At 32.4% G+C, this 13,013-nt stretch overlaps 1 protein-coding gene across 1 annotated transcript in view; it reads right to left on the reverse strand.

Annotated features, from left to right (window-relative positions):
• LOC143230139 (uncharacterized protein C05D11.1-like) overlaps positions 1-13,013 on the reverse strand; it is an 84,171-nt gene that overhangs the window by 44,278 nt on the left and 26,880 nt on the right. The window contains exons 7-8 of the mRNA XM_076463202.1: positions 10,100-10,210; positions 5,105-5,196 (exon numbers count right to left, since the gene is read on the reverse strand). Of these exons, the coding sequence (XP_076319317.1) occupies positions 5,105-5,196; positions 10,100-10,210 (203 nt within the window). The remainder of the gene's footprint in view (positions 1-5,104; positions 5,197-10,099; positions 10,211-13,013) is intronic.

Raw genomic sequence — 13,013 nt, forward strand, 5'->3', positions numbered from 1 at the left:
AATGTAACTAGAATGTTTTCAGTAACATAAGTACAGGTTATCATGTCTTGTAATCTCCAACTTCAAATTCAGTAATGGAATGTGGTAAAAGAAAAATATGGAACAACTGGTTAAGAATGAAATACAAAATCCAGCAACAGTAAATGTAAGCAGTAAGAAGACTAGAGCCAGCAAAAGTAAGAAATTAGTGAAAATGAATAATCAAGACAGTATTTTGAGCAACACTAGACAGAGACAAGTGACTTCTTTAACTCTGTATGTGCACAGGTCAGCCTACAGGACCAAAAGGTATTTGAGAAACAATGTTTACTATAAATTCTATAATCCTGAATTTACTTTGCATAACTCCACAAAATCTGGTAATTTTTAATAAACATTGCATGTATATCACACACCCAAAGTCGCAATTTTTTATGATCTATTTCTGCAAAAAACATTTGTCTCTGAATTTTAAACTAATTTTAGTCAGGTGATTTCCATTTTAACATTAAAAATACCTCATAAATGAATTTTAAAGGTTTTTTTCTTTTGTAAAACCTTCTATATCTTCTGTTATTTTTCTGTCCCCCAACATCCGATGGTTTCAATTTATTTATCCAGCCTTACCGTGTTTCTCCGAAAATAAGACAGGGCTTATATTAATTTTCACTCCAAAATATGACACTAGGGCTTATTTTCGGGGGATGTCTTATTTTGATATATTAAAAAAATGAAGTTACAAAGTAAAACTATTAAACTAATCATTTAAAATAAACTATTATTAAACTATTAAACTAACTGATTAATACTTAAACAAACTAATTAACTAACTATTAAACTAATTAATAAATTAATTTTTTTTATTTCTTTCCTCTTCCTGCCACTCTAACTTGACTTTCTTGCATTTTGAATAGTGTTTAACTACCATAAATGGTAAAGTATCACATGGCAGAACATGAAGACTAAAGGAACCTTTAGGTCACACCACTAACTAAGCATGTTCCTCAAGTCAAAACCTTTTATATTCTTCACTTTATTTAATAACCAGTTTTTTTTTGTGAAAAATAATCTAGATCTGCTCAATTGGATTGAGATTAGGGCTCAGTGGAGGGGCTATTGTATCATTTCAATGAATCCAGCAGCTTCTTTTTAAGTAAGTAATTTCTGCATAGTTTAGACAAGTGTTTGGGGTCATTATCTTCTTGGTATTACAATCTTTTACAAATAATATGCAAACTGCTGGGTGTAGCATGATGGATTAGTATCTGATGGTACTTGCACTGGTCCATTATTCCATCTATTTTACTAATATCTCGTGTTGCCTCATCAGAAAAACACATTGCCTCCCCCAAGGCTCACAGTAGGTGCTATGCATTGAGTCAAGTATCTTTCACCTTTACTAACAGTCAGTTTCAAAGCTGATCTGCCATAGCATGCATCTCATGACAAAGGGTTTCAACTTCTTAACTCTACAGGAAAACAAAAAAGTCATTGTTTCTTTAAGCAAAAAGAAACTTTTGACAAGTGTTAGCTGCTGGGTGCAGATATAGATAGACTGGTCGTGTGGAGGATGGAAATGAAAAAAGCTTCAGCAGCAGCTGACAACCATATTCTAATACAAGAGTCTGCAAAATCATTGACTCTTATCACACACCTCAAAGAGGTATGGCAGGAAACTTCAGGGGTCACTGTCACCTTGTGCACTGTTCAGTCGGGACTGTATTCAACTGGTCTCACAGCAAGGATGCCAAGAAAGGAATCCTTCTCACTAACAAGATCAGGAGGATGAGGCTCAAGGACAGAAACAATGTTCAACAAAAGTATGTTCTCTTACTAATCAAAGTTCAACCCACACACATCTGAGAACTACTTTGAGCATCAGTACAATCAAGTTTTAGCCAGTGTCTTTGAACCAACTGTGAAGCATCTACAAGGTCTGGTAAGATGAAGATGCATCTCTGGTTAGGGTATCAGTTGGTTGTTTTTGAATTTCATGCAAAGCTAGACAAGGGTTATCTGTGCAAGCTGTCCTTAATTCAGCAGTGTAAGACTAGAGGGAATGCAGTTAGTCATCACAACCCACTGCCAACTCTTCGGCTACTCTTTTATCAAGGAATAGTGGGATTGGCTGTCCCATTAATAATGCCCCCACGGTTGAAAGGGTGAGCATGTTTGGAGTGATGGAGATTCGAACCTGCGGATTATAAGTCAAGTGCCTTAACCGCCTGACCATGCTGGACCTTATCACATTAGTTTAATTTTGGTTTTAGTTGCTGTATAAGTAAGGCTTCTTTGATTTTGAATTTGTTTCCCTACTTTGTATCTGGAAGTTTTCTATGGTTATGTTGTGTTTATTTGATTTGCTGTGTTCAAAAACGTGTGAAGGTATTTTGTGTGTGTGTGTGTCTTTGAATCTAGTTTCTATTTTTCTGCTTGTTTCTCCAATATAGAAGTCATGGCAGTTGTTGCATTACAAAATCTAAACAGACCCAACACTCATTTCCTTTTTCTCAAGTATTTTGTCTCACTAATGCTGGGCTCTTTAATTTTTGCATTATTATCTTTAATATCATGAAAAATTACATTAGGAAATAATATTTATAAAATATGATTACAATATATACATTTGGTCTGGATTTGTTGTTGTTTAAAGTTCGTATAAAACTACACAATGTTCTGCTCACAACAGTATCGAACAGTTGTAATGTAAGATAGATGATTTAATATTAAAAATATTTGTATTTGCATATCTATACATAGTCTTTCAACAAGAAATAAAATACTAATAAACAAATAACTTAATAGCGACACTTAACACTAAAAATCATGGACCATAAAAGTTCAACAACAAAATAGACGTAACACTTTTTTCTTCATAGACTGTTGTCTCACTGATGTGATGCTTCAAAAATTCGCAAAAATTCAAAATGTGATAAGTATTGGAACCCACAACCCTCGGTTTACGAGCTGAGAGCATTAACCACCTGGCCATGCAAGGCCTAGGAAACAGGACACCTGAATTTTATGAAATGCACCATGCTGACATGTAAATCAAGTTCTTTGTAAATCAAGCCCAAGTTAAAATAACAATTCAGGATCACTTTCGTGAAGGTGACCAGTGGACATTTCAGGATAACACTGCTCCATGTCAAATGTTGGTAATATTCATGCACTCAATGCAGTAGATATGAAATAAAGAGGAGGTTTCACTTTATATGTATTGAAAATACATCACAGATTGTTTTATTACCTTTCTTCAAGTAAAGGAGGTTTCACTTTATATGTATTGAAAATACATCACAGATTGTTTTATTACCTTTTGTCAAGTAAAGGAGGTTTCACTTTATATGTATTGAAAATACATCACAGATTGTTTTATTACCTTTCTTCAAGTAAAGGAGGTTTCACTTTATATGTATTGAAAATACATCACAGATTGTTTTATTACCTTTCTTCAAGTAAAGGAGGTTTCACTTTATATGTATTGAAAATACATCACAGATTGTTTTATTACCTTTCTTCAAGTAAAGGAGGTTTCACTTTATATGTATTGAAAATACATCACAGATTGTTTTATTACCTTTTGTCAAGTAAAAGAGGTTTCACTTTATATGTATTGAAAATACATCACAGATTGTTTTATTACCTTTTGTCAAGTAAAGGAGGTTTCACTTTATATGTATTGAATATACATCACAGATTGTTTTATTACCTTTCTTCAAGTAAAGGAGGTTTCACTTTATATGTATTGAATATACATCACAGATTGTTTTATTACCTTTCTTCAAGTAAAGGAGGTTTCACTTTATATGTATTGAAAATACATCACAGATTGTTTTATTACCTTTCTTCAAGTAAAGGAGGTTTCACTTTATATGTATTGAATATACATCACAGATTGTTTTATTACCTTTTGTCAAGTAAAGGAGGTTTCACTTTATATATATTGAAAATACATCACAGATTGTTTTATTACCTTTTGTCAAGTAAAGGAGGTTTCACTTTATATGTATTGAAAATACATCACAGATTGTTTTATTACCTTTTGTCAAGTAAAGGAGGTTTCACTTTATATGTATTGAAAATACATCACAGATTGTTTTATTACCTTTGTCAAGTAAAGGAGGTTTCACTTTATATGTATTGAAAATACATCACAGATTGTTTTATTACCTTTTGTCAAGTAAAGGAGGTTTCACTTTATATGTATTGAATATACATCACAGATTGTTTTATTACCTTTTGTCAAGTAAAGGAGGTTTCACTTTGTATGTATTGAAAATACATCACAGATTGTTTTATAACCTTTCTTCAAGTAAAGGAGGTTTCACTTTATATATATTGAAAATGCATCACAGATTGTTTTATCTTTCTTCATGTAAAGGAATACACTTGACAGGCAACAGCCCTCACTTTAACCCTACTGGAAAATAATTGGTAAGAAAGTGCAAGAACAGAAACCCCTGTCTACATTCAGTTTCTCTAGCACTGTATACCACAGTGATGCCAAGCAGTTAACGAAGCCATAAGGAGTACAACCAAATATCACAATAAGACATTCAGTTTCTCTAGCACTGTATACCACAGTCATGCCAAGCAGTTAACGAAGCCATAAGAAGTACAACCAAATATCACAATAAGACATTCAGTTTCTCTAGCACTGTATACCACAGTGATGCCAAGCAGTTAACAAAGCCATAAGGAGTACAACCAAATATCACAATAAGACATTCAGTTTCTCTAGCACTGTATACCACAGTGATGCCAAGCAGTTAACGAAGCCATAAGGAGTACAACCAAATATCACAATAAGAAATACACTCTGTGGCCACTTTTTGTCAATCAAATTAATGGCACTCACTAGCTTTAAATCAAGGTTTTATTTCTCAGAAAACAAATTTGTCACAGTTTGCTAACAAAGATACATATGTTTGGATGACTGAAATATAAATCAACATATACCACACAATTTCCGTAACCCTTTTACGCTATTTAAGACACTTTCTTAAAGCACAATCTCATAAACATAATTATAGGTGTCAAGAAAAGTTTTAATAAATTGGGTGATGTAACAACATTTACGACTACAGTATCTTGTATTGGGATCAGTTGAACGGTCACGTACCTGGTTTTTATATTATGGAGTTTTCCTTTGTTTCCATTCTCAAAATCCAAAACTATACAAGACTCAGCATTTTCTATAATGGAAAAACTAACCTATGGAATAAAATGAAAACTGTTAACAGAAATGAAAAACCTTCACAGTATGAAGAAAACCAACTATTCTCTACAACTGTTGTTTATAGATTTGCCAACGACAAGAGTGATAAAACAAGGATTAGATATCTTCAGTTACAGATATTCCACAAGGAAAGAACTTAAAGAGTCTTTATAGTTTTGGTATTACTTTATTATATAGTATGTGTATCTTCATTAAATTTGATGGAATTTTGGTAAATATTACGTCTTTCATACACAAAAAAAAATCAAAATTTTTGGTGAGGTAGTTTCAATAAACTAAAAATGATTTCTCAGTAAACATACCGAGCCTTCTTCTTTTTTACTAGTCCGAGCTCAAAGTGATTTTCGTGTTAAGGTTAAAATGCTTTTCTTCCACTCAAAAATCTCAAATTTAATTTGTTTAAGCTTTAAAATTTCCTAGATCCTTTCAAATATTTGTTTTCAGTAAAACTTTATATTTTATTTGTTATTTTCTCTATCCAAACTCTACACAAGGTTGGTCACTTTGAGAGATCCCATAACTACCAAAGGTCACTTTGATAGATCCTATAACTACCAAAGGTCACTTTGAGAGATCCCATAACCACCAAAAAAATTAAAATAAGACTGACTGCCCTGTTTTTCTTTCTTTGTAGAATTACTTCACTTTGTAACATGAAACTACATCTGTTTATCCTGATTAGCTTTAAGTTCATAACAGTATACATATTATTTTACTGCTTATCTTACCATGTCTAATTACTATTCACACCATTATAAATTGTGTACCTCACTTTATGCTATTGAATTATGCTACCCACAAGCTACTTTGAGCTGCTCACATAAAAAATGTTATTGTATTATTATTGTTATCATTTATTATATCTAATCTAACTTGAACTGACCTAGAGAGATTCTATATTTTAGTTATTTTTGTAATAACAGATAATGTATTTACCTTCTTTTGTTGACTGTCGATTTCACGTAACATTACTTTTTCTAATACTAATGATAACAATGCACTAATTAATTTTTATTTAATTAACTAATGGACCAAAGAACAAATACAAGCAGACAATGTTCCATAACTATCATAATTTTTCTGACTATCTAACTATGCAACCAGAGCCATTACAGATTCATCCAAGTTAGTCAAAACGTTTCCAGTCGGAACTAAGATTGTATTCAGAGAAAACTTGACACTTCACTTTTGAGAAAACGAAGTAATGTAATAAAGTGTTTAATATGTGAAAACTTTGCTTTTCTAATGATTATAAATATTAATCTATACTGAACTATTAACAAATCCTAAAAGAAAGAATGAGACAGATAGGGTTGTTGGTTGGTTGATTTTTGAATTTTTCGCAAAGCTATACAAGGGCTATCTGTGCTAGCCATCCATAATTTAGCAGTGTACAACTAGAGGGAAGACAGCTAGTCATCACCACCCACTGCCAACTCTTGGGCTACTCTTTTACCAACAAAAAGTGAGATTCACCACACATTATAACACCCCCCATGGCTGAAAGGGAGAGCATGTTTGGTACAATGAGGATTCAAACCCGTGACCCTCAGCTTATGAGTCAAACACCTTAACCCAGATAGCCACACTGGGCCTGATGGATGTGGCAAGAGAAAACTGATTTTTCTGAAGCCAAAATAAAAGATTTTAGTTTGGCTGAGTTCTGATGATATTATAAGGAGTAATTTACGTTTAATTTCATACATTTTGAAAAGGTGGTGGATGAAATAGAGAAAACAAGGTGCCGAGAGGAAGTCTGTTACTGCCTAACACCAGGGGAATTTCAAGATTTCTTAAAATAGTTCCTTTTTGAATAAAAAACTTAAATTTAAATATGGATTATTAGCTAAACTTTTATGTGATGTTAATTGGTAATGAATTGGTTAATGAAACACATTAAAAAGGTTAACATCCAGATGTTTTCAAAATGTTCTTAAATGAGCAGTTTTGATGATTGTTCTTCCATTTCATCATGATCCATCATATAACTTTGTTTACAGTTGAGCACAACACTGTGAAACCCAGTTTATAGCATCATAAGTCTGCAGTCTGTGTCAATAGGGGGCATAATATTCAGTACTACTGGAATTAATGATAATGGACACAGTAAAACATTACATAACTAACAAAGAAGATTAAGTGTTTGAAGAATGTTTTACAAATAACAGATACAGTACTCATTTTCTAAAAGACTTTAACAAAGAAGTTATCAAAAATAACTTAAATTCTATTATGAAATGTTATGTAACTACTCTTCACATTGTTTGTTACTGTTCTTATAATGTAACTACTCTTTACATTGTTTGTTACTGTTCTTATAATGTAACTACTCTTTACATTGTTTGTTACTGTTCTTATAATGTAACTACACTTTACATTGTTTGTTACTGTTTTTATAATGTAACTACACTTTACATCGTTTGTTACTGTTCTTATGATGTAACTACTCTTTACATTGTTTGTTACTGTTCTTATGATGTAACTACTCTTTACATTGTTACTGTTCTTATAATGTAACTACACTTTACATTGTTTGTTACTGTTCTTATAATGTAACTACACTTTACATTGTTTGTTACTGTTTTTATAATGTAACTACACTTTACATTGTTTGTTACTGTTCTTATGATGTAACTACACTTTACATTGTTTGTTACTGTTTTTATAATGTAACTACACTTTACATTGTTTGTTACTGTTCTTATGATGTAACTACTCTTTACATTGTTTGTTACTGTTCTTATGATGTAACTACTCTTTACATTGTTTGTTACTGTTTTTATAATGTAACTACACTTTACATTGTTTGTTACTGTTCTTATGATGTAACTACTCTTTACATTGTTTGTTACTGTTCTTATGATGTAACTACTCTTTACATTGTTTGTTACTGTTCTTATAATGTAACTACTCTACATTGTTTGTTACTGTTCTTATGATGTAACTACTCTTTACATTGTTACTGTTCTTATAATGTAACTACACTTTACATTGTTTGTTACTGTTCTTATAATGTAACTACACTTTACATTGTTTGTTACTGTTTTTATAATGTAACTACACTTTACATTGTTTGTTACTGTTCTTATGATGTAACTACACTTTACATTGTTTGTTACTGTTTTTATAATGTAACTACACTTTACATTGTTTGTTACTGTTCTTATGATGTAACTACTCTTTACATTGTTTGTTACTGTTCTTATGATGTAACTACTCTTTACATTGTTTGTTACTGTTCTTATGATGTAACTACTCTTTACATTGTTTGTTACTGTTCTTATGATGTAACTACTCTTTACATTGTTTGTTACTGTTCTTATAATGTAACTACTCTACATTGTTTGTTACTGTTCTTATGATGTAACTACTCTACATTGTTTGTTACTGTTCTTATGATGTAACTACTCTTTACATTGTTTGTTACTGTTCTTATAATGTAACTACTCTTTACATTGTTTGTTACTGTTCTTATAATGTAACTACACTTTACATTGTTTGTTACTGTTCTTATGATGTAACTACTCTTTACATTCTTTGTTACTGTTCTTATAATGTAACTACTCTCTATATTCAAAGTGTTAAGAAGAAACTTTCAAAAAGTCTTCAATTCTACTGATATTAAAATGTCATAAACATGAAATATTGTTTGAAACGTTGTAGAAAAACTGTATTTTGCTCTATGTGATGTTTTTTTATGCTGGGAGAACTGTATAAAAGCTGTATTTTGCTCTATGTGATCTTTGTTATGCTGGGAAAACTGTATAAAAGCTGTATTTTGCTCTATGTGATCTTTGTTACTGTATAACTGTATAAGGGGTTTCCTTACTTTGTGATCATATGATCTACTTTTCCTACTTTAGATCACTTATATTTTGAGTCTTTTAAATTGTGCTCCCAGTTTGTACAATGGAATGTGCTCCCAGTTTGTACTACGGAATGTGCTCCCAGTTTGTACTACGGAATGTGCTCCCAGTTTGTACTACGGAATGTGCTCCCAGTTTGTACTACAGAATGTGCTCTAGTTTGTACTATGGAATGTGCTCTAGTTTGTACTACGGAATGTGCTCTAGTTTGTACTATGGAATGTGCTCTAGTTTGTACTACGGAATGTGCTCTAGTTTGTACTACGGAATGTGCTCTAGTTTGTATTACGGAATGTGCTCTAGTTTGTATTACGGAATGTGCTCTAGTTTGTACTACGGAATGTTCTCTAGTTAGTACTATGGAATGTGCTCTAGTTTGTACTACGGAATGTGCTCTAGTTTGTACTACGGAATGTACTCTAGTTTGTACATTGGAATGTGCTCCTAGTTTGTACATTGGAATGTGCTCCTAGTTTGTACTATGGAATGTGCTCCTAGTTTGTACTATGGAATGTACCCCAATTTGTACTATGGAATGTACTCTACTTTGTACTATAGAATGTACTCTACTTTGTACTATAGAATGTACTCTAGTTTGTACTATGAAATGTACTAGTTATTCTGTTACTATTTTTATAACTTTTTAACACATACATTTATAGCAAGTACAACAACTGTACACTGCATCATGACAGAACATAAGACTTCTGTAACACAAACACCAAGAGTTTACTTATAAGACCTTCATCTTGCAAATCTAGTACTCTAATGTTTTTTACCTTTTTATGACAGAGCCCAAGACTGTATTATTCTTTCCTTTGAGTTAAACGTTTCTCTCGATCCAGTGAATATTTTATTCCCATAACTTACTGCACTTGTGATATATGATGAAAGTTTTTTCATAAAATATAGTCTTGAATCATACTATACTGCCATATTAACTATTAATATTAACATTTAGTACATAAACAAAACTCAAAATTTTTCACAAAATTATATTAAATACACTTACAGAACTACAGTAAGGATCACCAGTTTCTACAAATTCTTGCTGCAGTGGTGAAACTGAAGTTTCTGTTAGATACTTTAACAGGATTGAAATGGCAGTTATTTCATCAAAATGCTGTAATATAAAGCAAACATATCAATATGCTTATTAATATGTGAAAAAGAAATATAAAAGACATTTTATAAAAAAATAATACATTATTTTCAGGATTCAAATTTTAATAAAAAATATCCAAAAGTCATTTAGCTAGCAAACAACATACAAGAACAGTACATTTGAGTTTTGGTTTTGTATTTATTCAAGAGAGATGAACAAAATCTCGACAATTGACACAAGAAACCACATTGTATTTCTTTAATAAAAAAAACATGACTCAAAATTAAAACAACTTAAGCCACATGAACTATCGACAACTCAAGCACACACATAAATAAAAGAGAGATCCGGTTCTTCTCTACACATTTCACTCTAGTTCAGCATAGCCAACTGTACATGACAAAGGTCAACTTCATCTAAAAGTACATACAGCTGCTGAAATTCTTTTACCTTCAAATGAAATGTTATAAAATCAGACTTTTATCAAAAACTTTTCTGAACAATAAATATCTATAAATAAGTCCCAGCAAAGCTTCACCTGCATTTTACCAGAAAGACTCTGAATATTTGAATCAGCCACTGAAGCAGGAAAAATCTAGGATATGAAAGAATAAAAACTAATTCACATAATGAAGAAAGCTAGTACAAATTACGTTTCTTTCTTGATACAACAGTTTCATGACTAAAAATACAAATAAAGAGGTTCTAAGGACAAGACAGAAGAAAACCTTGCATTAAAATTAGAGAGTAACAAAAAGACTACATATGGCTCTAAGTATGATGGAGGAATTTAAAGTACAATGGAATTCACACTACTGGCTAATAGTATCTAGTGTCAGTCCCACCAAAACTGACGTGTATATGATAGATTACAAACTACTGGCTAATGCTATCTAGAGTGTCAGTCCCACCAAAACTAAAGTGTATATGATAGATTACAAACTACTGACTAAAACTATCTAGAGCGTCAGTCGCACCAAAACTAAAGTATATATGATAGATTACAAACTACTAGCTAATACTATCTAGAGTGTCAGTCCCACCAAAACTAAAGTGTATATGATAGATTACAAACTACTGGCTAATAGTATCTAGAGTGTTAATCCCACCAAAACTAAAGTGTATACGACAGATTACAAACTACTGGCTAATACTATCTAGAGTGTCAGTCGCACCAAAACTAAAGTATATATGATAGATTACAAACTACTGGCTAATACTATCTAGAGTGTCAGTCCCACCAAAACTAAAGTATATATGATAGATTACAAACTACTGGCTAATACCATCTAGAGTGTCAGTCCCACCAAAACTGACGTGTATATGATAGATTAAAAACTACTGGCTAATACTATCTAGAGTGTCAGTCCCACCAAAACTAAAGTATATGTGATAGATTACAAACTACTGGCTAATACTATCTAGAGTGTCAGTCCCACCAAAACTAAAGTATATATATGATAGATTACAAACTACTGGCTAATACTATCTAGAGTGTCAGTCCCACCAAAACTAAAGTATATATATGATAGATTACAAACTACTGGCTAATACTATCTAGAGTGTCAGTCCCACCAAAACTAAAGTATATATGATAGATGACAAACTACTGGCTAATACTATCTAGAGTGTCAGTCGCACCAAAACTAGAGTATATATGATAGATTACAAACAACTGGCTAATACTATCTAGAGTGTCAGTCCCACCAAAACTAAAGTATATATGATAGATTACAAACTACTGGCTAATACTATCTAGAGTGTTAGTCCCACCAAAACTAAAGTATATATGATAGATTACAAACTACTGGCTAATACTATCTAGAGTGTCAGTCCCACCAAAACTAAAGTATATATGATAGATTACAAACTGCTGGCTAATAGTATCTAGAGTGTCAGTCCCACCAAAACTAAAGTGTATATGATAGATTACAAACTACTGGCTAATACTATCTAGAGTGTCAGTCCCACCAAAACTAAAGTGTATATGATAGATTACAAACTACTGGCTAATACTATCTAGAGTGTTAGTCCTACCAAAACTAAAGTGTATATGACAGATTACAAACTACTGGCTAATAGTATCTAGAGTGTTAATCCCACCAAAACTAAAGTGTATATGACAGATTACAAACTACTGGCTAATATCATCTAGAAAGTCAGTTTCACCAAAACTAAAGTATCAGAGATTATATACTAGTTAAGAGCATCTAGTGTGTTAATTCCACTGAAATTAAATTTCGAAGCATACAGTAAAGATAGTTGCAAATGGCGGAGGTGCAAAGAAGATTCATGAGATTCTATGTATAAGCTCTGAACTGAGGAAGTGCAGAAAGCTTTCCCAGTGCAGAGTTGATGTCCGTGATGATGAATGGGGTCCAGCATCATTAAGGCTGAAATTCTGACAGAGCCATAGACCAGTGATCCATAGTTGACTTTCGATCAAATCAGAGCATGATATATCTTTAGCATAGAGCACTGATCCCCCCCAAGTGGAAGAGAGGACACAGAGGATGTTCATTGCTCTTGCACATTTGACCCGTAGCTGCTTGATGTGTGGTATAAAGGTCAGCTTATGATCAAAGATAGCCCCAAAACTTTGTTGGAGGGACCACAGGCAGCACAACTTCACCAATACGGAGTTCAGGATCAGGGTGAATACCCTGTTGGGGGCAAAAGTGCATACAAGTGGTTTTAGAGAGAGAGAAGTTAAAGTCCTTTTCTGTGGTTCACTCCAGTAAACAACTAAGGGCAGTCTGTAGCTATTGCTCAATATACCTCATGTTTGACAACTAACATGAGATCTGAAAGTCGTCGACAT

The sequence above is a fragment of the Tachypleus tridentatus genome, chromosome 10, assembly GCF_004210375.1.
Source record: "Tachypleus tridentatus isolate NWPU-2018 chromosome 10, ASM421037v1, whole genome shotgun sequence".
NCBI classification, from domain to species: Eukaryota; Metazoa; Arthropoda; class Merostomata; order Xiphosura; family Limulidae; genus Tachypleus; species Tachypleus tridentatus.